General features: G+C 49.2%; 10 protein-coding genes across 10 annotated transcripts; 3 read left to right on the top strand and 7 right to left on the bottom strand.

Annotated features, from left to right (window-relative positions):
• Positions 1-5: 5 nt before the first annotated feature.
• N7458_010995 (RNA polymerase III-inhibiting protein MAF1) lies at positions 6-1073 on the bottom strand (the record flags this gene model as incomplete). The annotated part of the gene is made up of 2 exons (XM_056914377.1): positions 6-962; positions 1068-1073. The coding sequence occupies 2 exons, from the start codon at positions 1071-1073 to the stop codon at positions 6-8; spliced, it is 963 nt and encodes a 320-aa protein (XP_056763226.1).
• A 769-nt stretch (positions 1074-1842) lies between these two features.
• N7458_010994 (AP-1 complex subunit sigma) lies at positions 1843-2694 on the bottom strand (the record flags this gene model as incomplete). The annotated part of the gene is made up of 5 exons (XM_056914376.1): positions 1843-1875; positions 2055-2329; positions 2396-2513; positions 2594-2627; positions 2684-2694. 5 exons carry the CDS (start codon positions 2692-2694, stop codon positions 1843-1845), a joined length of 471 nt encoding a protein of 156 aa, XP_056763225.1.
• A 1065-nt stretch (positions 2695-3759) lies between these two features.
• On the bottom strand, positions 3760-4409 carry N7458_010993 (MARVEL domain-containing protein; the record flags this gene model as incomplete). Its single annotated transcript, XM_056914375.1, has 3 exons — positions 3760-3969; positions 4030-4296; positions 4368-4409. The coding sequence occupies 3 exons, from the start codon at positions 4407-4409 to the stop codon at positions 3760-3762; spliced, it is 519 nt and encodes a 172-aa protein (XP_056763224.1).
• A 2100-nt stretch (positions 4410-6509) lies between these two features.
• Positions 6510-8784, bottom strand: N7458_010992 (PPN1 endopolyphosphatase family protein; the record flags this gene model as incomplete). The annotated part of the gene is made up of 4 exons (XM_056914374.1): positions 6510-6546; positions 6606-7335; positions 7390-8564; positions 8624-8784. 4 exons carry the CDS (start codon positions 8782-8784, stop codon positions 6510-6512), a joined length of 2103 nt encoding a protein of 700 aa, XP_056763223.1.
• A 1408-nt stretch (positions 8785-10192) lies between these two features.
• Positions 10193-10713, top strand: N7458_010991 (uncharacterized protein; the record flags this gene model as incomplete). The annotated part of the gene is made up of 2 exons (XM_056914373.1): positions 10193-10468; positions 10522-10713. The coding sequence occupies 2 exons, from the start codon at positions 10193-10195 to the stop codon at positions 10711-10713; spliced, it is 468 nt and encodes a 155-aa protein (XP_056763222.1).
• A 415-nt stretch (positions 10714-11128) lies between these two features.
• Positions 11129-11912, bottom strand: N7458_010990 (uncharacterized protein; the record flags this gene model as incomplete). The annotated part of the gene is made up of 2 exons (XM_056914372.1): positions 11129-11382; positions 11441-11912. 2 exons carry the CDS (start codon positions 11910-11912, stop codon positions 11129-11131), a joined length of 726 nt encoding a protein of 241 aa, XP_056763221.1.
• Positions 11913-16845: 4933 nt separating this feature from the next.
• On the top strand, positions 16846-18459 carry N7458_010989 (uncharacterized protein; the record flags this gene model as incomplete). The annotated part of the gene is made up of 5 exons (XM_056914371.1): positions 16846-16965; positions 17025-17286; positions 17337-17528; positions 17586-17980; positions 18040-18459. The coding sequence occupies 5 exons, from the start codon at positions 16846-16848 to the stop codon at positions 18457-18459; spliced, it is 1389 nt and encodes a 462-aa protein (XP_056763220.1).
• Positions 18460-18661: 202 nt separating this feature from the next.
• Positions 18662-21299, bottom strand: N7458_010988 (Zn(II)2Cys6 transcription factor; the record flags this gene model as incomplete). Its single annotated transcript, XM_056914370.1, has 8 exons — positions 18662-19215; positions 19275-19509; positions 19552-19685; positions 19758-20028; positions 20094-20641; positions 20712-21013; positions 21054-21161; positions 21235-21299. The coding sequence occupies 8 exons, from the start codon at positions 21297-21299 to the stop codon at positions 18662-18664; spliced, it is 2217 nt and encodes a 738-aa protein (XP_056763219.1).
• Positions 21300-22417: 1118 nt separating this feature from the next.
• N7458_010987 (aromatic ring-hydroxylating oxygenase subunit alpha) lies at positions 22418-23727 on the top strand (the record flags this gene model as incomplete). The annotated part of the gene is made up of 2 exons (XM_056914369.1): positions 22418-23256; positions 23313-23727. 2 exons carry the CDS (start codon positions 22418-22420, stop codon positions 23725-23727), a joined length of 1254 nt encoding a protein of 417 aa, XP_056763218.1.
• Positions 23728-24314: 587 nt separating this feature from the next.
• N7458_010986 (uncharacterized protein) lies at positions 24315-25304 on the bottom strand (the record flags this gene model as incomplete). Its single annotated transcript, XM_056914368.1, has 1 exon — positions 24315-25304. The coding sequence occupies one exon, from the start codon at positions 25302-25304 to the stop codon at positions 24315-24317; it is 990 nt and encodes a 329-aa protein (XP_056763217.1).
• Between the last annotated feature and the right edge of the window lie 202 nt (positions 25305-25506).

Below are 25506 nucleotides of genomic sequence, written 5' to 3'. Positions count from 1 at the left end.
ATAACTCATATCTCCATGGTATCCACAAGCTCCTCACTCATCGCCCGAACCATGCCCCTGCTGCCCCTACGCGAATGGGTTTCCTCGTCACTGAGGACGTACTGATCCTCATCATCCGCGTTCTCGGCATGATGAAGGGACGACTCCGCCCGACTCCCGAACCAGTACCGGGCTCGCTTGCTTGAGCTCAGGTCGGGCGTCAGGTAACCGTCGTCGAACGTCCGCTTACCAGGAGGCGTAGAGACAACCTCGTTGTCTTCGGGCGGCGTGTGGCTGAGGATTGGGATCGCACGGAGATAGAGGTAGCAGACCCGCTTTCGCAGCGGGTTGAAGAAGAAGTAATGCAAGCTCCAGATTGCTCCATCATCGGCGTCAGACGGGTCCTCCTCAGGGGAGTACGAGTAGACCGAGCACTCCTTGAGCGACATATGCTCGTCCATAATCCGCCACATCCGAGGGCCCCAGGGAGGGGCGCCAGAATTGTATGATCCAGAAAGTGTGGCTGGTGATGATGGCGAGAGATCAATTGACTCGCGGGGACGGAGGTTGAACAGTGTGGAGTTGACTGTATTCATCACACGCTTCATGTGTCGCTCACGGCGGAAATCCGTGGGCCTCAACACATGCGAGAAGTCGTAGTCGGGATGGCTGGCATTGAGCGTCGCGATGAGATAGGCAAAGGTACGCCGACTGGAATGCTCGCTCAGGGGGCCAAACGGACTTGATCGGGATAGGTTCAATGTCTCGGCCGCATCGTGGGCATTTGGTGGGGACAATGACGCCGAAAGACGAAGGATCGATTCATATTGGGCTTCGAGGGATTGTTCGATGTGATTGTAGAGTTTCCGATCAGATCGGGCAGCCTTGGTCGTGTACAGATCGCATCCACCCTCGATGTGACAATCCGCTGTATCAAAGTTTAACGAGCTCGTAACATCTTCGAACTCGGGGAGAGGTAGGAACTGAAGAGCGAGAGAAGTAGGTAAGCAACTGCGACCAGAGCGATGAAAGAGCGGTGGCTCTCAGCGTTATCGCCATGGCGACTGAGGGGAATAATGGGGGCCAACCTTCATCCTGTCGAAGTTGTCGTAGCGGGTAGAGAGTTGGATCGGTAGAATAAGCGTTGGGATTGGGAATTCTCTGCAGATGGTGAGAAATATCACGATCGCCTCACTGTCGCTGAAGCGATGAATGATGACGCGAGGTGGTCGCGCCGGAGACGGAGGTGATGGGCGCCGATCGGCGATAACCGCAAACAGGCCAGATAAGGGGGGAAGTGAGTTTCCACGACGCCGTACACACCGCGGAAGGTGCACTTATAGAAGAAAGACAAGGAGTAGAGAGGGTGAAATGCGATGAGGAAATGGAAATCCGATGCGATGCGATCGACCAGACGATTGAGGGAGGGGGAGAAGATGCGTTGCGACCGGGGATCACGTGTCGTGGTCTGGGGGCCAGTGAGAGCCCGCACTGACCTCACGGGCGGGCCAACCTTTGGGGGTGTCCAGTCGTCGTGTTAGCAGCAAAAGGAATGAGTGGAATGAGTGGCAGAGAGTCTTTCCGAGTTCCTCCTGAGTGGCTCGGGCTGGGACAAGGTGGGCAGGTCTGATCAAGACCGGTTCGGGCCACAGTTCCATGGGTCCAGCCTGGCTCACAGCCCGACTCGGTCCAAGTTGCGCGACACGTCGTCCGAGTCCTGAAAAGGAGACCCAGTCATATTGATTAGTGAGGTAAAAATAGAGTCACGAAACACGCTACGCCTGTAGACAAAGAAGACCAAAAAAGGACCAAAGCAGAATAACAAAGAATGAAAGAAGAAAGAAGAGTCTCGAATCCCGGTCGCTACATGATCTTGGTGACAACATCTTCCTCAACCTAGGGCGGAGAGCATTAGCCCGATGGCGCCTGGAAGAGAAAGGGGAGGAGTAGAAGGTCAATGAGACACGGAGAAAGGAGATCCCAACTGTCAGGTACTGGGGGTAGCACAGCGCATGACAAGGGATCCCTTGAGGAGGAGGAGACGGGCAGCAGGGACAAAGCATGGTCGGACTCACCTCCATATCTTCCAGACTGTCCTGCTGGCTGATACAGCGAAGCACATTCTTCTTGCTGCTTTCTTGCATCTCTCCCGCTAGTAATAGCTCATCCAGGATGAAGTATGCTTTCTGGAAATTGAAGATGATATCCAGTTCGCACACGTTCCCGTAGTATTTATCCATCTGCTCGACGTAACGGTGGACGATCTCGAGGGTGATCAGTTCGTTGTCGGTTGATGCGCAGCCGGCAATGAAGAAGAGAGAAGCATAGCGGCGATAGACGACTTTCGAGTCTGGCAGTCAGGTCATGGTCAGCAGGCTGTACGACTGGTTGGCCGGAGCCGCGGAGAAGAAGCCACCTTTGTATTCAAGGAAATTGCACATGCGCGTCCGGCGGGACAGCACAAGTTGAGTCACATCCTTGATGATCTTGGCCTTCTCCTTGGGGGAGAGAGTGGTGAACCACTTGGCGAGACGCTGCGAGGAGAAAAATCGGCGTCAGTCGACCTCAAGCACATCGGCGAAACAGGGTGGGTGACGAGGGGGGTTGGACATACCACTTTGCCCTGCCGGGACAAGAGGATGAGGTAGCTGGAGATAATGTCAGCGGATACAGACTCAATCCAACGCTCATTTCACAAGCTCACCTGATGGGCATTGTGATGGAAGACTGGGAGGTGAAAAGGGGATGGCGAAATGGGAGGTTGGTGCTGTCAAAGCCGTGGCGGATCCGAGCTCTGGAGAAATTCTTCGAGTGGAGCAGAGGGGAGATGCCCCGCTACCAAGCCCTAGCTTGAAACTGCCAACCGGGGAGTGTTGGAAGATTGTTCAATCAGATGATGATGAGTTTCCAATTGATCACAGAAAATAGATTCTCTGTTGAAGTCGACGGACTGAGATGTTGCGTCTCTTCTGCGCACGGATGCATGAGTCAAGGCTGCCGCTCCATGACTCGTGAGAATCAGCAACTTTGTACGTCATGCGATCAATTTTCCAATTGCTGCTTTGAGCTTCTCTATGAGAAGTAAAGCAAATGGACATCTTAGATTCCAGTAAATCCTACTTATCCAGTTTCAACATTCTAGAAGTCCGGCAGAAGAGAACTCCCCCGGTCGGCGAACATATATATAGCCCCGCGTATGCGGATGGAGTATAGTATAGGTCTTGCGTAGGGGGCATGCCGCCCTTACGAGAGCTCTTCAACTAGCTCCAACGAACAGATGTCTTCCTATCTTACCGGAAGCGAGTTACGGAAAAGCTGGAGAAGATTGAAAGCTCTGGAATTACCCAAACAGTCGGTATCAAAGCAAAATTAATCAATATTATTATGACATCGTAATTGCACAACAGCACCCAAAAGCATTATTCCATATCGTACTTTGTCGCGCGATATTATCGGGAGAAAAAAAAAAAGAGTAGTCGCGTCTTCGTTCATCATTCTCCGTTTTCCATTATCCATTTCGAATCATCCAGGATCCAGACACGGAAGAAAACCAGGTGAACATTCTATATATCCTCCATTCGGTCTCATCCAAACCGGATCGTCAAAAGTCATACAACCGTCCAACAGTGCATTGCCGTCAAACGCCGTTTCAAATTATGACACTATCGTATCACACCCGAAGTAAGAGATAGGCTTCTAAGCTTCTGGAAATGAACCTCGCGTGAAATTCAACCCAGGAAGTTTTCATGAGCCAGCTTGCACCTCGTCATGTCTGCGAGCTTAAACCTGGGCCATGTTAGGGCGGCGACGGCTAGCACTGCGGCCACGGAGGGTGGAAGTCGAAGACCGAGCCATGAACACAGAGACGATGACGGAGGCCATGTACCCAGCCCAGGCGAACCACAAAAAGGCCGTTGATGCTTGGGACTCACGGCAGCGCTTCGTCATGTTGTTCGCGCCGTTGGTGATTTCATTGCTTAAAAGATAGGACTAGAGGGGATTAGTACATTTAGTCGACATGCCTAAAACTAAAGGAACACGATAACATACCTGGTTGTGGCAAGAGTGGACTGTGAGCTTCGCAGCGAGCGCGATAGCCGCGGCGAAGAAAAACACGCAGTTGAGCGCGTCGACCACGACCATGATGATCGGGTGGAAGGCCCAGTCCGAATTGAACGAGGCCGGTACCAGGTAGATCAGCGAGAACATCGAGAACGCCGAACAGAACATCGCGTAGTTGATAGTAGCTGGGTTGCCTGAGAATGCCGAGGCGATTATGTTACCCACGAGGGCCATGATGAGCAGAGTCCACAAGAACTGAAGTGCAGACAATAGTGTTAGTAAACGCATACTTGCGCCATAACTCCACAGCTTCGATCGATACGTACCTCCCACGCACGGAGGCCCAACTGAACGCCCCTTAGACCCATTGTGAATTTTGAGATGGAGCTTGCTTGGATGGCAAGAAAATAGAGTAAGTCACGGTTCGCGAAGAAACCCGAATATAAGACTTAGGCTGTAGGTTAGTGTCGGACGCCGAGTCGAGAAAAAAAGGCAGCGGGATTTCGAGACTTTGACAAGGATGTTGCAGTGTCTTTAGCTACACTAGGTACTTTCGGGTCTTGCTGCGATTATAAAAGTCGCGGATCGCCCGGAAAATGGTGATGACGATATAGAAAGGCTATCCAAGACCTTCGCTACGTCATGCATCGACGCGCTCGGGAGCTGGCGGCACGAGAGCAAATCGGGGTATGATCAGGTTTGAAAACTATGTGACCAGCAAACTATGCGGCCATTGCTTGGTCAATGACCAAATGAACTGGAGGGAACGGGTCATCGCCGACGATGAGACCATGTGCTTAACTCGGGGACTATAGTGGTTCGGCCGGAGTTGGCTCTCCCCAGTAGTTACTACATGTATGTCTAACTGCAGACTTTGCAAGATAAATGGGAGAGGATTTACTAGGAGCATGAGCATTTAATAAGGGGTTACACTTACAAGTACCTCTGGATTTTCTCCGACAAAAGAGGGGGATCTTCTTCTCATGTTGATCATGCCCTTTCTTGTAGACTGGGATTGCATCGGATCTGCGCATGGAAGAGTAGAACGGAGCAGCACCGTTAGGCTGTAGGAAAATTGAGAGTTTTACTCAGTATCGTGGTGCTTGGTACTCCAAGGGGAAGATGAGCTCGAAGGTCAAGATGATATTATTTAAAAAGAACAGAAAACGAAAAAAAAATGATTGACGAACAAAATTGTAGAAATAAAAAAAGATGATGAAAAATAAGTGGTCCCAGAGGGGGTCGAACCCTCGACTTTGGCGTTATTAGCACCACACTCTAACCAACTGAGTTATGGAACCCTTGCTGGAGGATATGGAAAAACTTTGATTCATATTTTGATAGCTATGCGGCCTCACTCACCTGCGCCTATCGTTCCACATCAGAAACATCAAATGGTCGGAATGAACGTTCCTGTCAGCGTCTAGAATATTCGGATTGATTGCCAGAATCAGCTATCAATATCCAGGGCCAAGAAAAATACAATCTACTGAATTTACCTCGTTCCATAGGTTATGGTGAACGTCCTTGCCGCAACGCTCCCATAAAGAGAATGATCCAAGGTCTCCGTTATAAGTCCCTTCGTTGCTAGGAACCGATAAAACTTCCATACAGTTCAACGGATGATACCAAACTTCGGGGAATTTGGCTTTGCATTTTATATTACCCTTGAATGCAGTTAGCATGCACAGCGTTACGAGCAAGTTGACAATGCAGCGTATACATATCTTGTATTTGTCCCATCACGGGACAGTCGCCTTGAGGAAAGCGATGACCTAACATGAAAGATCGTTCGAAGGTCTGCATAGCGGGCTTCGATCAATGTCCAGGGTATTCATTATTCATTCCAGCGGGCAGCCCTAGTATAATGAAATCCCTAAATGCCACTCGAAATATATATCGTCGATCAGGCTGGTACTTGTGTATCATGTGCCGCTTTTGCAGAAAGGAATCAGTCAAGTCACCACCAACCTTGGAGGCTGACATCTTCAAACTTCCTTGAAAAAGAAACCAAGAAAAGAAGTATCCCGATGGTCGGAACACACTAACATTCTAAAATCGCCCACTCTGGCACATCTACAGCCTAACTACCTGAACGACGAAATCCCCTGGGTTCCCAAATCAGTGCATGGAAGACAGTCAGGGCTGGTGACTGGAAGCTTCCCAAATAGACATCAAACCATTCCCCATCAGAATAGTTTGCTATATGTATAGGCGCCGCGATTACATTTCTACCTATACTGACAGCAGGGAAGTATGGTGACTCTCGGTTAAACAAGTCTACCGGTTCCGTGGGAGAATCCCAAGAAGACACCGCAAGAATGCACAAGACGGCAATTGATTCTCAAATTTCTCATGATTTCATGCTTCGCTATCTAGTATGTGAAAATGAAAAACGTCGAGAACTATGGACAGAGCCCGGCTACGGGCACACCATGATATGAATCAAGCAAGGCTGAAGTACATAACTACGTCGGCTTGAAAGCGCTCTGGACGGAGGCATACCTAGAGTCCATATTAGCAAACACGCCCTTCGACCAGGATGAAAAAAGTAATAAACTTACCCCTGCGGACACTGCTGACCCAGAGCAACGCTTCCACTCCGCATGTAACAAATCTTCGCCTTCTGGCAAGCCTCCGTATCGCACTTGGGACTCTTGACACTCATTCTACCCTGCAAGTGGTTCTGCAGCGTAATGAGGCTTATATCCTTCTCCATGGCCTCGGTTACACGGTGCCAGAATGTCGCATTCAACGGAGCATCCTTTTCCCAGCCCGCCGCTGGACCGTAAGTGTCACGAGTAGAATATTCGAAGCGGTACGTTGGCCCGGTTTCACGGAGACTTGTGTATTCAGAGGTATTGCTGAAGAAAGTGTATGCCTCGTAGATGTTGAAGTCCCCGGTGTCAACCTCGTACAGTCGGAAGCCACTGTTCATGTTAGTCAAGGGCGTGACGCTAGGTCCGATCCAGCCAGTGGTAAGTGCAGTGTTTGAATTTTGGACCGTGCCGTTATTGGCGTAGTAGATCATGAATTGGTCCTCGTGGTTGTGGCCGAAGAAGATGTTTGCAATTACATGCGGGGAATAGCGGTCCACGATCTGGTAGAAGAGATTGGTTGGGTCTGGGATTGGGCCGTTGCCATCCCAGCCACTGGGGACGTGGCCGACGAGCCAGACACGCTCGTTCGAGTCCTCGGCCTTTTGGAGCTCGTCGATCATCCAGGAGAAGATGCCTGAATTGTCTGGATTGGTGGTGTTGATCATGTTGAACAGGTTGGAATTGTACCAGAAGTCTTTGGCAAGGTCAGCTCACTCGTCATTCCCATCAATCGAATGGCCCAAAATACCTGTGTTGAAAGCAATGACACGCAATCCGAAATGCGTCTTGACCGAATAGCCACCGTAGTGCGTGCTAGCCTCCTCCGCTGTCTCCTTGCTGATCCACCCCTCATGCTGCCACAGACCAGCTAGATGCTGATAGTTCCAGGAAGACTGCTCCCCAAGACGGCCTGGAAGGCTATGAGGGGCATCGATATTCTCAGGACTGGAGTCATGGTTTCCCAAAGCTGCAAAAACAGGGCCCGAAAGATACTCCTTGAACATGTGAAAAATGCTAGTCTCGGTGTATTCAAGGTATTCCCGAGACATCTGAGACTCGGAATCGTGGGAGATCAAGTCACCAGTGTAGATCGTCCACGCTAGGGACTCATCCTTACGGCCCTTACCCGTGCCGGTCAAAGGTCCCACAGCCTGGAGAGCAGCTAGACCCAGGTCGTACGGGGTATCACACTGGAAAGCCCCATACGCCGAAGCAGGAGAGAGAACGTGATCTTCCGAGTCAGCATTATGTCTGTCGCTGCGGCAGCACAGTCCACCGGTACAGTTGGCTTCCGCACTAACCGCATACCGTGCATCGAGATGGAAATCCGACATGTGGAGTACCTTGACACGCTCTCCACTAGCCTTGGGCACGTGCACCTGTGCCGGCTTGGGCTTGGGGAACAACTTGGAAGTATCCAAGTCCCGGGTCTGAGGCTGCTCGCAAAAGTCACTGTTGAGAGAATGGCAAATATACTGCCCGTCCAGACCTTGTAGATCAGCAAAGGCCAGGATCTGCGTCCAGATCGCACCAAAGGCCTGTGGTGCAAAGTTCTCCTCGCAGGAATCATCAGACTGAAACTCGAAGGTTTTGCACATGCTGATCAAAGCATCCGGCACCAGTACCGGAGCGTACAAGGCAGCTGGCTTGGCCGCTGCCAGGGCCCTCTTGCACTTGGAGCAGGGCGCCTCCGAGCCAGATGACTTGATGATCTTAGAGACATTTGTCTTCACACTTTCGATCAAGGCATGCTTCTGCTGCGAGTTCATGTTCCCCTTCGGCACGGGGTAGAACACCTCATCCGAGCTCTCGGGGATAATGTCTGGATTGGTCAGCTCATAGGGGAAGGTGAGGTCCAGCACCGGATCGTAGATGATCGGCTGAGGTTCCCGAGTTGGCAGTGCTGGGGATACATAGTAGGATCTACGGATCAGATTAGCTTTAGATTTCGATGGTTGCCCCAAGCTTCCCGGTATCCCTACCCAAATACCGAGGTGGGGAACCCCGGCCCTGCGACGTATGAGGACAAGCCAGGTAGCGAGGATGCCGTGACGTTCGGAGCCAGACCTCCCAGAACTGCTTGCATGATGAGCAGCGGAACCAGAGCCCAGAGTCTTTGGAGATGAAGAGTGAACTTGGCCATCTCGGAGGGACACGGGAGTGGCTGTCTGGCGGTGGGTAGCGTTGTTGATCGTTCCTGAAGGGGCGGTGCACGTGGGGAAGGAAAGGAGCGAGAGGGGGAAAACGAGCGAGATGGGAGGGAATGAGGTGAGGATTAAATACAGCAAGATGCTGACGAGAGCAGACATTCTTGGAAGTTACAGGTTACTAGTGAGTTATTGCTTACAATGAGTCTTGCACCCAATCGAGGATATCGTGATGGTCCAGGAACGACGGACTTCCTATTCTGGAAACCCACACCGGGTAAACAGACCCTGATTATGGGGACTGATGGCAACGGTCAACATTATTGGATCCATGATAATCCTGAAGACCCGTCAGATCGTAAATTGAGCTAGTTATACAATCGAAGGAATAAGAAAAGAGTCAATTAGCACCCCAGAGTAGCACACACTCCCATGCAATGATTCTAATTGGCCAGTTTCACTCCTTCCAACCCGTCAAGTTAATCTTCCTGCCGGAAGAAAGATGGCCCGCGAGCCACACGTGATCCACACTCTTAACCAAAAATTTTCTCTCATCGCCCAAGCCGAACTCTTTTACACCAACAATACCCTGAATTTTGAATGATGAATTACTTCAAACATACGCCTACAAATAACCGGACAAACGCACCTTTGAAAAAGCGCAAACAATACCCACTGGCCGAGAACGCAGCGTCAAAGGCAGACAATCCTGCTAAATCTAGTGTGGGTCTTTGAGACCACCAATGTAGACGGGATCGGTGGGACTTATAGGCAGTTATCCTGAAAGGAGAGGTACAACTCGCGGGCTTGTGGCCTAGTTGGTTAAGGCGTGGCTCTTATGTGATGATCCCTCCCCAGGGACGTTGTCATGATAATATTAGCCGAAATCGGGAGTTCGAGCCTCCCCTGGCCCAACATGATTTTTTTTTGGACATGCCGCCCAATCGGACGAAGTATCACCGAATTATTTTACACTCCAGCGGGATATTGGACATTTTCTATCTACTACTTTGCCTGTAGTCACTATTGGACAAATACAAATAATATTTCAAACTTTGGAATTCATTTCGCGAGTCATGATATCATACAAGCAAGCCGCATTCTATATCCGTGAATTCCGTCAACACCACGAATAGCTGGGCATGGAGACATCCAAGGTGGATATGAAAGTGGGCTGTGGTGCTATCCATCGGGCCGTACGGCACAGACGAGTAAGAAAGATCGGACGGAAACCGGATTCGATGCTAAAATTATGTACACTTGGTATTATTCCGATTCCATGCCCTCAGTCAGACATATGAATCGGGACATCCGAAAGCTATGCTCTCTGAGACCACCTCTTGCACCCAAACTTCAATTGAAATCTACATCGTAATTCAAACACAATCCACACAAGCCCTCACGATGCCCGTCCGTCCGTCTCTAAAAGGATCAACCTTCAACGCGGATCTCCGCGACCGCCATGTGATATACGACTACGACGCACAAGACAGCGCCGGTCGACCCGAGAAATGGCGATACGAGATGTGGTTTCAAAACGAGGACCGCATCAATTATGCAATCCACGGCGGGCCAATGGCAGGTCGTATCAACTTCCAAGCCGCGGAATATCAATGTATCCGACCAGGTGAGCTATGGCAATGCAACTGGCTTGAAGAGACTGGGACAATGTGCTCGCTGGTATTCGATATCCCTCGGCAGAAGATCACCACCATGCTGGGATTTTTTCCAAGGGCCATTGGGAGAAGGCGGAGGATGCGCATGGCGACAAGAGGAATCCGGCCGATTTGGAGAGATGGAGAGGTCTTGCGAAGATTGGGATTCAGACGGAGAGAGTGCTGCTGAGCGAGCAGGCGGATATTTTGGAGGACTTCAGGGGGCCCGGAAATTTGAAGCCTGTTGATAATAGTTGGCCGACTTTGTGAGGCAGAGGCGTTGAAGGCAGAGACCGAAGGGCCAGAGGGAACAGGGCGAGCGATAGGTCCTTGCCTCCTGCTGCTCCATGTATATTACCCAATTCGTATCCCGAGTCCGGATAATGATTAGTATATTAGTCGCTTCATATTGGAAAAATCGACCAAGCCATCCCTGGAACATATAGACAGCGAGATATTTCGACTGATCGTGATCAGTGGGCAGACCCCTCGCGGCAGTGTTGCCGGCTTCTCATTTGCACGATCATGCCGAACTCCATGGACTGGCACATATGATCAATGAGCTGTCGAATGTTTCCACATATGCAGTCCGCAGTCAATTGTTTTGCTCAACCGACAGACCAGAGAATAAGATAAGAGAAATTCAGGAATGATCAAAAATCACCCTTTCGCGAAGCCCCCTCCATCATGATCCCTTGGAAGGACCGACTGGCGGGCCTTGCGGAGCCTGAAGACATACTAGCTCCACCTGGATTTCGTCAGGAGTAAGCGGTGGCGGGCTATTATATGTCGGTGAACGAGCAATGATTCCAACTGCGACCTGGGAAGCTTGCTGATTCGAGGTCATGCCATCAATGTACCAAACCTGCCATGGGTGATTACCCGAGCCAGAAGGCATCGCAGTGACATTTGGACCTGGGACTCTCTCTTTGGCGAATTCTGGAGTCTGATTAGTGAACACGATCACATTGTCGATGATATTGACTGGAGTATATACCTTGCACAGGAATGGATGCTACATCAAAGATAGGAGCTCCGCAATTCGGAAGGGAGGGAGGGTACACCATCATGTGTGCCAAGGTCGCTTCGAGAGGCTTTGAATAGTATTCGCCCGAGGTAGCGAGGTGGAAGATGGTATGCTGCAGAGCGCCTTTGATATCATGGGAGCAAGGACTCCCCCAAATCCCGTCGCAGCCATTTGTAGTTCCCGACGGGGTGCCCGTCAGATTGCCCACACGCAGGGCAATTTCGGACGTCCGATTTGACGTCACCGCATCTTTGTTGATGTTCCGATCCTGATATCGCAGCCAGTAACTGGTCTTGGTCATCGGGCCCTGGCCTTTGCCGGATATGAGTTCATCGAAGGCATAGAAGAAGGTGATCGGGTCTGGAAACAGTGGCGAGAAGTCAATCGGAACGGCGGTTTGGGCGAGCGGATCGATACACCCGGACTCCCAGAAGGAGCACATCTGGGCTGAGCCGCAATGTAGCAGAGCCAGCACGGTCAACAATATAGAAAGCCAAGCGGCCGAGTTGAACAACCCTAGGATGGAAGCCATCGCGTTTGACATTCACGGCTCGGACGGAAGATGGCAACCGCGATTGTTTGGTGATCTCTGAGTCAAGGTCCACACGAGCGACCGCGATGGGCCCTCACAGGTACCACGATGAGCGAGAAACGACGTGCCAGAACAGCCTCTTTTCATGCTCTACTCATCGTCTTGCTTTGACAGGGGGGGGGCGTCTGTTGTGGGAGGATCGTGAGACGTCTGGTATTACCTTCTTGAGCGACGAAAGGGATTCGGTGATGGATCGGAGGGCGAAAGAGGGAATAATATTGACCAAGAGCAAAAACCAAACCTGATTGTCACGGGCGAAGGAGGAGTGGTGAACGGACCAGGACCCTGCAACTCCAAGAGTGGAAGCCAGGGAAACTGTCCCCGCAGCACTAGAGGACACGGCGCTGTTTTGGGGGCCTTGGGTCCCTGTGGCTATCTCCGACGGGCTCCTCTTTTTGCAGGGTCGACCCAATGGAGGGTCGCACAATGGTGGAGTCCGTGCTGAGAGGCAACGCCCAGCGGAAAAATGGAAGAAAAAGGGTCTTGAAGAGTGGATGTCAAGGAAATCACCAGTTCTCAATGGGCCAAGCCAGTCTCGACAGTAACAGGAATGGGGCCTCGGGAGAATGATCCAGGGAAGGGGAATTGAATTTTGGGATGGTTAACGAGGTCAAAGGGTGTTTTGTCGACCGTTTGACGATTGCCAAGGGGTCCCAACGGGCTGGCGGTACCAACAATTGTCCCAGGACGGGATGCACGCGATAAATTAATAAATAAAGCAGATAATAGATTGTTTTTCTCTCCGGGGCATTCTCAGGCAATTCCATCAATAATGGACCAGTGAGATGCCAGTCAGTGAAACAGGGAGGACCGGCGGGAGGCCGTAAGTAGCTGCTCCCTTGAGGCTACCTGCAGTGGTTGCTGACGGAGTGGGGGGGGTCAGCATGTCACTGGAAGGTTGTCCCAGCATTGCTCAGTCTCACAGGCATCACTGGAATCTTTCTCCTCTTTTCTTTTCTGGACTCCTGGCTTGGGGTGGAGTGAGATGGAGTCATGCCATGAACGAGTCAGAAGCAGTCGAGCCAGTTTGAGCTCCGCAGTTAGTTCCTTGGCCTGCCGAATCACGAGCCAGTCACGGGTTGCAGATTTGGCTCGATGGGGCAAATTCAGGCGGTGATCCTTTCAGGGTTACAGAGAGACAGGGACCAGCCACTCACCTTCTTATCCAAAGTACAGACTCGGTATCTCTTTCTAATTGGTGCAGTCCGGTGCATAAGATACACCGCAAACACTGGCCGCTACTGACAGAGATACAGGTAGTTCAAGCCGTTTGCCATTGCCTATCACGCCTGATACACTTCTCTCCGAGGCTCCAAGACCGGGGACTATGCCCCCGGAAAGCCTCCGTTCTCGTGGTTCCATCATGCCTTTTCTACCTAATAACCCGCTAGGAGCATTCCGAGTCCTGCAACTGGCCGCCGATAGATCCGATCATCCAGTCAAACAGTCTATCTCTCGTATCTATTCTTGTGTATACATACATACGACGCACCCTCGGTGCATTTCATCCTCTCACAACCCAAAATCCAAACACATTCCTGTATCAGATCTGAGACGCCGATCGGCCAGATTGACAACAAAATATACTCCGTTCTCCTGCCCTGTCAATCATCCAACCTCCCTTTCCACCACACGATTGGACCCTTGCCCGACCACTCTGACGTAAGAGCATAGTGAGTGGAATCGGAGCATTCCGACAGGAGCATCGTGAATGTTGCCCTGCGTCATAGGCTGGATGGGGAGTCTCACATAGAGCCTGTTAATTGGATACTGTCCAAAGGGCAGACCCGCAACCCTTCGGGATCTGGTGGGTTGGTGGGGGCGCCACCAATGAGGGGCGTTTAGCTGCATCGCCGGACTGCTGGGATTGGTGGGCATTTTAGGGGGCTTGGCGGGTGCATAGAAAGTGGCAGACCCTGAGGCTTTTGTGGATTGGTGTTTAACTAATCCGACATTCCGCTGCAATATTGCTTGGGATGCCAAAAATAAAGGCCTGTACCTACAGAGAGAATTGAAAGGCGCAAACAGATACAGTCGCGCTAAGTGTATGATAGATGACATAATCCTAACCAAAGCATTAGAAGTACGGAGTAGTGTCCATGAAATTAGCGGTCTTTGCCAGTCTTAAACTATCTATTTTAGGCAATAGGTACCTATCCTTCGCTGCCAGCCCGGTCTATTGTTTGGTCGTGCAGAGTAAGCAGCATCGGTCTCACGTAATGATAAGCTTACCTCGTGCTTTTCTAGAGGGTGCTTGCCTATCTAATGAACCTTCGATCTCCATCTAGTGCATCCATTTTGTTTTCTTGTGGAAGAAGTCCTTCCGGCCGAGGCACAGAGCCGGAACCATCATCCTGTGCTTCAGATCGAGATCCGAAAGTCGGAACTAATTGCACTTGACCGCACAAATAACTGTCATATTCCACTAAGTCAAGATACAAGCCAGAGAAGGGGCAGGCTACCAGGTGGATGAATCTCCCAGTTGGACTTGCAGGGTAACGGAAACCATGACTCCTACAACTGACCATCAGATGCCCAGTCAGAGTACTTCTGAACCTGGCTATTAAATGTGATTGTTTAAGTTGGGTGTTTTGGAGAAACAAACCAGACTCAATATTTCTCACATGTTGCACCGATACTATATGCGCCCTCCCCGAGTTGACAACAACCTGAAGAATGATATCGTTTCCTGAAGCATGGTATTTATAAATGTCACTGGTACACCGTGATGGTCAGGATGATGTCTGATTAATAGACCGATATACACTGATAATTTAATTATAAAAGCTCAGGATAATTAGGCTATATTTATAAGGCAGCTTATTAGAAAGCCTTGATTAACTTTCAGATTCAACTCGGCAGGGCCTATATATCTCTACGGGTCTCTATTAGCGCTAGGGGCTCTAATCAAAAGGTTTTAAGATAGCACTCTATTTGTTACGACATGCGCCTGGACTACGGTGCCCAGACCCGCTAACCGAACAGGCCAAAGACCAAATAGGTCAGAACGCTATGTTCTGACATGACCGGGACTGATATAAGTAGTGCATATAACGTTTAGAGAGCCAGTACTAACACTATTTTACGATCCGCCAGTTACTAAATCCGAAACCCTAAATAGTAAGCAGAAAATTAATTACTCGGATATTTGGCTCGAGATAATGTTACTCATTCCGGAAATGATATGATGAATCGTAATATATTATAGTCTATCTAATCTAAGGGCCATCGAGGCTGGAGTATGAGTAGTAGTAGAGCTTTTTTGGATGGGTATATAGCAGGATAGCAAAAACACTCACCGCCTGAAAAGGGACCGGGACTAGGGACATTTCGGAGCTGGTTCAGCTTCACCAAGTCAGCAGACAATCTGCATTATGCTCCGGTTCTGGCGGCAGTTGAAGCCCCCTTCGCCAGCAACCATGCATCTCTGACTCGGATGCTCCTCTCAGCGTAATCTGTTCGACATGGGACACGACCCTTGCACAATTTCACCACACACCTTGCGTGACATTTCGCTAAATGCTGTTGTATAGTTCGTTGGTGTTGTTTTGCGTGTGAGGATCCAATCATATCCCGAGCTCGGCTGTTCCGAGACTCCATATTTAGCTCGGGTGTGGCTGCCGATTGCCGATCACGACAGGGATTCCACTATAGGGTTTGAAGTCTATGATCAAAGGATGGCTGCCACAATGACTACTAATGAATGACCCTTATCTATAAGCTACGAGTCTAGTTATCCATTATTTATCTACAAATTGAGTGTGTCATAGAGGGAAATAGTTATTCATATCGCTAATGCAATGACTAACAGAATCCGCATTCTGGAATGGTTATCCCAAATGGGCGGTTGAACCCGCCAGTGCACCAGGTACGACTGGAAGTTCCAACGATCCATTATTAGTAGTTGTTTGACGTCAATCTCGATTGACTAACTACTCTCTCCACGCAATTCATGATTTCCAGAGCCCCGCATCTCACACCCCACGCTACGGCAACCTACCGGCTATTCCCCACAAGAACTTACGGGATGGATTCACGCGAGCTCGCGATATCGGGGTTATAGTGTGTACTGTGCACCTATTTGAGCACACATTGAACTATTCGAAGCAAACGGCAAGCCTTGCCAATATCCTTTTAAAAGTATCAAGTAGCTAAACATCTACTTAGGGATCTCGAAGCCGCTTTAACTTTGCCTTCAATGATAGCAACAAACAACATCTATAGAGTATTTAAATTAATGTTTGCATTCCGATTCATTTGCCAACTCAGGTGTCTCCCTTCTCAGAGATCTTCCTTGCCACCGACCACTCCAATTGCTTTTACTCTCACCGGTCGATCAAATTCCTAGTCTAAGCTCCCTTCCGTGGACATATCCGAGAATCTTTCCAGAAATTCGCGCATCAAGGGGAAGATTCACTTCAAGTAGGCGCCTCTCTCATGAAGAGTGTCAATTAAGAGACAAATGAGAAGAATCGCGTAAGATTTTCCTTGTGCGCCGGGTGGAGCATTCGCAACAAATTCAAATTCGGCACTTATTCCGTACATAATCCAATTTTAATTGAAGGACTTCACCCCTCACATTCAGAGGATCTACACCTGCCCCCTCTTCTCCGCACATTACTCCAATTCTGACCCTCACCCAGCGTAAAATGTGGAGTGAAGAGGACGTTCTGTCATCGGAATTGCTGACCTTTAATTGGATGCCTGGTACATCGCCATTTATAAAAGCAGTGGGCATGCCTTTGCAGGAAGTTTCTTTCACATTCCACACTGATTTTACACAATGACAGTGTCAGAGATACCTCCTATAAAAGCCGAACTCGACCCAAAAGACTGGCCAAATGAACCGACGCATGATGTCGTGTTCGGCGAGATCACCGAAGATGGTCCCAACTATCGCAATGTGCGCATCGCAAATAGTCAATGCCACTATCATTTTTGGAGAATCTAACAATTTATTAGGTGGGGTTTATGGGCACCATCATTCTCATGATGAAAACTCAGATTGGCCTGGGAGTACTCTCAATACCAACAGCCTTGGACTCCCTGGGCATTGTGCCCGGTGTAATCTGCCTATGTGTCATTGCGTGTATTTGCACATGGTCCAACTATGTTATTGGTACCTTCAAATTGAATCATCGCGAGGTATATGGCATTGATGATGCCGGTGCTCTGATGTTTGGGCCAGCCGGTCGAGGGGTCCTCTCAGTAGCATTTTGCCTCTGTGAGTACTCAAAAGAGGAGTAGACCGAAGCCATTTTTAACAATTGGTAGACTGGGTCTTTGTTAGTGGCTCTGGAATTCTCGGCGTCTCTATCGGCTTCAATGCAGTCTCAAGTCATGGTGCATGCACTGCCGTGTTTTCTGCAGTTGCCGCAATTTTGGGATTCACGCTTAGTAGTGTACGGACACTCGGACGAATTACCTGGCTGGCATGGGTTGGCCTTCCCTGTATTCTGACTGCAGGTATGTCTCTACAAGCAATGGGTTACCGTGAAGTCAACCCAGACCTGACATTTCTAGTTATGACTGTGACTATCGCGGTGGGCGTACAAGACCGCCCTGCTGCCGCACCACAAACCGATACGCCCTGGGTCCCTGATTATAAAATAATCGGCAATCCATCTTTTACCGAAGCAATAACTGCCGCCTGCAGTCTTGTGTTTGCATTTTCGGGCACTCCGGGGTTCTTTGCGATTGTTTCTGAGATGCGCGACCCTCGAAAGTATACGCCAGCTTTACTAGTATGCCAGGCGGGCGTAACAGCGATATATATGGTTATCGGTTGCGTTGTTTACTACTATTGCGGAACTTATGTCTCTTCTCCGGCACTTGGGTCAGCTGGAGGTGTTGTGAAGAAAATTTGCTATGGATTCGCATTGCCAGGATTGATTGTCACCACAACGATCTGCTCACATGTAAGCTCCCCCCACCAAGGCTGACTCTAAATTTAGCTGACACATATTGGTTACTGAAGATACCAGCCAAGTATATATTTGTTCACATTCTCCGTGGATCACGGCATCTGAATAACAATACCGTCACCCACTGGGTCACTTGGCTCAGCTGTACTTCGGGTATTGCAGTGATCGCTTATATTATTGCCAGCTCCGTCCCTGTTTTTAACTCATTGGTTTCTCTCATTGGTGCTTTGCTAGGAACTCTCATGTGTTTTCAGCCAATGGGTTGCATGTGGCTATACGATAACTGGGCTAAAGGTAGGCAAAGTTCGAGGTACTGGATGTTCATGGTTTGTTGGAGCATTTTTGTGGTACTCTTGGGGTGTTTCCTCACAGTTGCAGGCACTTATGGGTCAATTGTTGGGATCATAGATTCTTATAGAGAGTCAGGTGGATCAGCTGCCTTCTCTTGCGCTGACAACTCCAATTCCACCTGAGGGTCGGGTATATAGACGAGAGATAGAAGTTGCCCGAGACAAAAAAGAAATTATTTGACTGATTCGATGATGGATATTGTTAAAACTCAAAGGTAACCGCTAATTTACACATTGAACAAACTTTAGTTATACTAATTGTACTAAGTCCAGATATGGAAGAGCTGCAATTCATTTATATCTAGATTTCAAAACATCACAAAACTCAGTCAAACGAATATGAAGGCGGGTCTTCGCCCAACAGCCAATCTGGCCGGACCTCCAAGGCGCCATACGGCATCCCTGGATTGTTGATTTGATCGACAATAGAAAGGAACTCATTGGACGAGATTCCAATACTATCAAGGAACTCAATGTTGGCAGGCGCAAGTGAACCTGCCGAGGACGGCCGGTCGTCTCGTCCCAAAGACTGGAAAGCCGTCACTGGCTCTGTAATAGTGGCATCTGATCGAGACTCGTTTGGAATATTCAAGGGTGCAAGATCTGTGAGTCCTTGATCGGCTAATGTCAAGATTCGAAGACCTTCCTGCTCGACTCGCCTGGCGAGCTCTTTGAATAAACCCTCGATACTAATCAACTCTCGCTTTCGTGCTTCGGCAACCCGATTCCCGGACAGAACCATTTCGTCCAGGATTGAATGTGCAACCTGACTATAAGACCTGCTGTCCGTATTCGTATTGGGAGGAAAGAGTGCATTGGCCATCGTTAAATGCAGAGCAGCTGCATAGGTCAATTCAAGATCAAAGGGCAGGAATGTTTCTAAGTTTCAGTCAGTTTAAGGGATGACACAAGGCAGTGAAAGCTTTCACTCATCGTACCAAGAAGGCCATTCTCATCGCCAATTATCCGAAGAGTTTTTTCGGCAGATTTGATGCCAATGGATATCAGAGATATGGGGAGAGCCAGGAACTTTTGCCAGTCCTCTTCTGCCCGACCAAGCTTTTCCAGCCGCTCCTTGAGGACGGACAGTAGTAGTGGCCTGGTGGCAACTATGACACACTGGACAAAGTCAATCAAATGATCCATTGAAGTAAAAGAAGGGGCTTTGCTTACCTGATGATACAATAATATTGTGTGACGTGTTTCCTCAGACACATTGTCAATGGAACCCTGAAAGCTGACATGAATCATCTTCTCGATCTCCTCTGCGTACCTAGCCATAGTCTCTAGAATATTGCGAGTTATTTCGAGAAATGTACCAAGCGGAGTCTTCTCAGTTTTGTAGATAGCTTCATCACATATTTGTCAGTCAGGATCGTGTGCGGAAGGAGAGACGTTATTGAATTTAAGGATAGACTCACTACTAATGATGAAAGAATGCATTCGCGTGATCCTCACTTGAAGACTGAATGCAAGGTCTTGTGGACTGGAACTTGGTGAGCTGATCAAAGTCGTAATTTCACTGTCTTTTGTTGTCATTGGAAGTCCCAGTGATGGCGAAAAGTGACGATCCATGGTGTACAAAGACCACCACAGATTGCGACAGCGGGCAACTGTAGCAGCACCAAGAACTTCTTCGGGAAGTTGAGTATGCATCCCTTCCAGCTGCGCAATTCGTATCGCATGACCAACCTATGTTGACATTAATAACAGTCAGCAAGTACCCCAATAAGACAGGGAAGAAATTCGATACATACGTGAACATGAGCTGCTTCTCTATGGTCGATAGCATACAAGTACAGTCCTACTAATGCTAGTGCCTCGATCGCTAGAAGACTATCCTTGCCGGTACTCGTGTAGTTCGGCATAGCTGACATAGCGCGGACGAAGAATTTTGCGCCAGGAGGGTCTTTCTGATTGCGCGGCCTTGAAAGAAAAGCATTACCAAGGGCTAGAACCATGAGAAACTGGACGAACCAGAAGCGAGGTTCGGCAGCCTTTCCGTCCGAAGGGCTGTTGTAGAATTGACGAATACGAGCAATGAATGAATCATGATCGAAGAATCTGTACGCCTGGCCGAGGTGGAATTGAACGATTTGGAACAAATGAAGGGTGTAATCCAGGGAAGGCAAGCCGCTGGTGTCGATAGGGTCAGAACTTGTGACGCGGTTCCATGCGAATGGATAGATGTCCCCATCCAGGTAAAAGCGAGGCGTATCTTGAGTAGAATCGACCTCCAGTTTTTCTGTCATCATGACAATAAGTCGAGCTGTGAGGGACCATGCCGAGGATGGAGCCAGCCAAACTATTCAATATGTGAGACGATGAGAGAGATGCAAACATAACCAGGCAAAAGGTGCAAAAATATGACTAACTCCAGTTTCTTTGCTCTTGATGTGTGTCTTTGATGACGGTCGTTGGAAGGGTGAACGGACTGGCCCAGATAGTGCACGATAAATCAGCTGCAGGCGAACTAGGAGATCCTCCAGACCCCGAGCCCAGAAGCTCTGCCGTGGCTCCGAAATCATTCACAATATGCCCCACGTCGAGGTCATCATCAAAGCGAAAGCAATCCTCTCGGGGACGCTTAACACCGGTCGCTCGCTGCCAGTTATATGCCTGTTTTTGCAAGTCTCGAAGATATCTGCCATAGGTCCCAGCCGCGCTTAGCCAAGTACTTCAAACGTGGGATTAGGAATTGGGGAAAGGTAGAGAACCTTTCGGAAACCAAAATCTTGTTATTTCCCTCTGAAAACTGGCAAGTCAGAGATCGTCTTCGGCAATTGGCACATGGCTCATCGCCAGAGCATTTGATCTTGCTCTGCCTGCAGGCGGTACATCTGCTCACATTCCCATGTCAAAAAACCGAGTACGGGTACGGATCAACTGGGATCTTACGCGATAGCAGCTCTTCTTTGCTTCCGGTTTGCACCAATTGAATCTGATCGTGGTACAGGCTGCATTATGGACCAGCCATGGGATTCGGTGCGACAAGATAAGGTCTTAATTCACGAAAGCTGTGGCTGCGGTCGTTCTGATCGGAACCCCGCACCGGCCCAAATTCTTTCCTCCCCACCTCCTTGTTGGGGTCATTCCATCCCCTGCCCTATTGACCTATCTCTTGTTGGTTAGAGATAGTATAGTTACACAATTAGCATATACCAAATAGATAAGCCCCTCTACGAGGGTTCTCTAGGAGGTGCGATTCTACCCTCGTGGCAAGATGAGAAAGATTGTTCTGCTTTGTTAGAGAAGCTTGGCGCCGACAAATGAAATCATTCTTGCTAGAAGAGATCACATTTTCCACTGGCATCTTCTCGATAATGACGATATGCTATCTTCGAGCACTGATTCGTATCTTACCAAGTGATTACGTGGCACCGAGATGAAGCACAAGTGTGACCTTTGTTGCCCAACATACAACTGGCAGCGATAATGATTCATTCCCATGTCAACCAAGACGGGTCGGCTATGAAGACCGAGCCGAGTAGTGATCATGTGCCACAAAAAGGTTGATAAAAGCCCCTATCCACGGCTCGTACGAGCATCCTTTTGCTATACCTCGGGGGTGCCGAACCCCCACGTCATGCTCGGCTACGTTGCCGAAGGGTTCAAGTCTTACCATCCTGGGGATGTGGGGCGGGATATCAAAGAATCATCGATTGTGAAGACTCTTATTGGCCTGTCATGGGGTAGTTCGTATCAGCCACTTTGACTTAGACTCAAGCTAAGTGGCAGCGACTGTAGCCTTTGGGATCCTGGCCTTGGGCGTCTCGGCTCTGCCGAGGGAAGGTTGACCCAATCAGCACAACGGTCTAGCTGGTATCATCCGCCCCAGTCCTAGTTGGAGGGCTCCAGTGCCTGATTTGGGCGATCTTACGCGCCAAGCTTTGGGTTACTTGACCAAATAGGAGTATAAGGCAAATCACCTGATCGGAATAGATAGAATACCCCGGAGATATGCCTGGGACGCGTTCACGTATATATGGAGGGGTGAGAAGGCTCTTTATGATAGTTGGCATATCATCAAAGGATTGAATACACCATCAGTTCGGACGATCTTCCTATGGACTCAAGCGCGATGGCGACTTCGATGATGCATTATTTCGGCTTCGGCAGCAATGCTCCCCCCTCTGCCAAGGACGAAGTGAAGAACGAGCCCGTGCGTGCGTTGCCATCATCATGGTACACGTCTCCAGAGATGTATGAGCTGGAGCGTCGTGCAATCTTCTCTAGGAGGTGGATCTTCCTTACTCACAGCTCACGCCTCAAGGAAGCCGGCGACTGGCTCCGATATGAGATTGCTGGCTTCGACTTCATTGTTACCCGTGACCGACAAGGAGATATCAACGCATTCCACAACATTTGCAGACATCGTGCGTATCCAGTGATTGAGAAGGAGCGCTCTGGAAATTCGAAGATTCTGTCTTGCCGGTATCATGGCTGGTCCTACGGACTGAATGGCAAATTGGCCAAGGCTACCGGATTCAAAGACGCGAATAGTATCGACAAAGAGCAGAATAGCCTCTTCCGGATTCACGTCAAGGTTGACGCCAATGGTTTCATCTGGGTCAACATGGACGCAAAAGAAGTCCCGGAAGTATCCTGGGAGGAGCATTTCCGCGACGTCGACAAGCAGGAACGATACAAAGCCTACAATTTTGACAACTATGATCTTGATCACACCTATGAGCTGGAAGGCCACTACAACTGGAAGATTCTGGCAGATAATTTCAACGAATGCTACCACTGCCCCACGACACATGCCGATATCCCGGAATTCCTCAACCTCGACTCCTTCGATAGCGATCTCAAAGACGGTCATATTCAGCATCACTGCGTTTCCACACCCGAGCAGATTGCCAAGGGTCTCTATACCGCTAGCACTTACTATTTCCCCATCACGGCCATGGTTGTCTCGTAAGTCCACTCATCCTGCGCCTGAGTCTGCGAAGCTTTCTGACACATGCCTACAGACCACATTTTATCATGGTTCAGAAGTTCCTTCCAAAGAGTGCGAATAGTTCTAAGATGGCGTACGAAGTTTATCGCAACAGAAACTCCTCAGATGCGGATTTCAAGCTCATCAGCGACATGTACGCGCGTGTCATGGGTGAAGACAAGGTCCTTTGCAACAACCAACAACTCAACCTGGACCGAAATGTCTTCATCAATGGCCAACTTCACCCGAAGTTTGAAAAAGCACCCATTTTCTTCCAGAGCACAGTTCGCGAGGTTATCACAGAGCACTTTGAGCGGGAAAAGGCCGAAGGTCGGGAGATTTGGCCCGCAAAACAGAAGTTAGCATGCAACTCGAAGGTTAGCGAGAAGGACGAGGAAATTTGTGCCTCTATCAGTTGTGCAGCACAGAAAGAGGTCTTGGCTTGGTGACATGAGAGAGTATTTAGAATCTGCACGGCTCCATCAGTTGGTCGTTTTCAGCCATTTTTACTGTAACTGGTCTTAGCAGAATGCATAGCATTGCAATTTTAAAGCAGTATGACTTTGACTTCCAAGAATGATGAATCTTAGAAGGCCCTTCTTTTTACCCATACCTTAGGTAGTCTAGTCCAGGCCTGTCTGTCTAGAAAAACAAGCGGCTAAAAAGCATCATGACAGTACAGTGGTGTTGAAAGCTCTGAGGACCCAGGCTTTTACTTGGATCCAATTCCATTTCCCCCTTTTATTCTTGAGTTGTGTTCAAAATGTATTGGACTCAGCAAAACAAGTTGACATTTTTGCATGAATAGGCTACTTAAAACGTACTCATAATATCGAGTATTTCTACGACTCGAAATCCGAGTTTACCTAAATGGAGCTAATTACGCAAAGACCGAGGGAAAATCATCACCATAAGAACTGCAATTCGTGTGAGATAAATTTCGATTTAGCAGACCTAGCCTAGAGTGCATCATTTGGACCAAAATGGAGTGAATCAACAGAAAAGAAAAGAGAAAACAAACATACCTCTCAACCGATTACAAAACGTAGCAGCCGCCGCATCCACCCCGGAAACATCTCAAACAGTTACGTTGCCGTGTAGAACGTCGAAGACCCTGATCGCTCTGAACCTCGACACTTTCAATATCAAACCGCATGTTGATCGACGCGGAGTTATCAATACGATAGGTCACGACCCTGGCAATGCTTCGAGTACCACGCGGGTATGATGCAAGAACCAGGTACGCGACAATTTTCCCCATTCGAGTTCCCAGAAGAGCCTGGTACTCTGCAGTACCCCTTTCCCAAGTGCGGTGGTCGCCGGGGCGTTCGATCCATGTATACCCGAGACGCTCAGTCGTGTACAGGAACTGGGTGATGAAGGCACGAGTCTGCTTGTGAACGATATTCTGGTAAAAGACATGCTTGAGACCGTTAATGTCAAATGTTCTTTCGTATACAACCTTGGTAATCTCAGCAATGGATGGAGAGGCGGAATCCGGGGCTCGTTCAATGTCGGTAATGAACATAAGGCCTGGGCCAGTGTAGCCGGTCCACTCGGCACCGGGTCCACCCCACTCCTCATAGGCGTAATTGAAGTGTTCCAATCTACCAGTTGGGTCTGAGTGATCTTGAGGGATGTCAAGGCCTCGAATCTCGTCAACGTCGAACCAATTCAAGTCGGGTTCCCGATCCTGAATGGACCAACCTTGATCATACAGATCCTGGACTGTCAGATTAGAACGAAGAATAGGGCATGGCACTGAAGGATCTTCAATCCAAGTCTGGCGAAGTGACCCGGCAGCCTGGAATTCTTCGAAGGTGGAAGGAATTGGTTCCTCGGGATTTGTGTTTCTATTGGAATAAGTAGCTCTTTCTTGTTCCTCCGAATTGAATTCTTCAGGGCGTTGGACTCTAAATGTACCAATCCATGGGTTGGATAGCCTAAGAGCTTCTTCCTCGGTCAAAATGACATCCTCGTGGTTGTATGGTTCCCCTATAGGGTTCACATTGCTGGAAGAGCCCATTGTCGTAAGTGATGAGTTCGGCAAAGACTGTCAATCAATAGATATGAGAAGACTGTTCTTACCTGATGAGGTGGAGGGTTGGTATCGAGAATCGATGAAGAAGGTATGTAGATGGAGCCACGAGGTGCGTTTATATTCGAGGTAAACACGCTGTAAGACGTAAAAACCCGTCAACCGCGCTGAAAAAGGAACCAGACCAAAG

Source organism: Penicillium daleae (assembly GCF_028827525.1).
Source record: "Penicillium daleae strain IBT 16125 chromosome Unknown utg000008l_segment0_segment0, whole genome shotgun sequence".
Lineage (NCBI taxonomy): Eukaryota > Fungi > Ascomycota > Eurotiomycetes > Eurotiales > Aspergillaceae > Penicillium > Penicillium daleae.
Note: the sequence above shows the minus strand (reverse complement) of the source record. Positions and strands in the feature narration are given on the sequence as shown.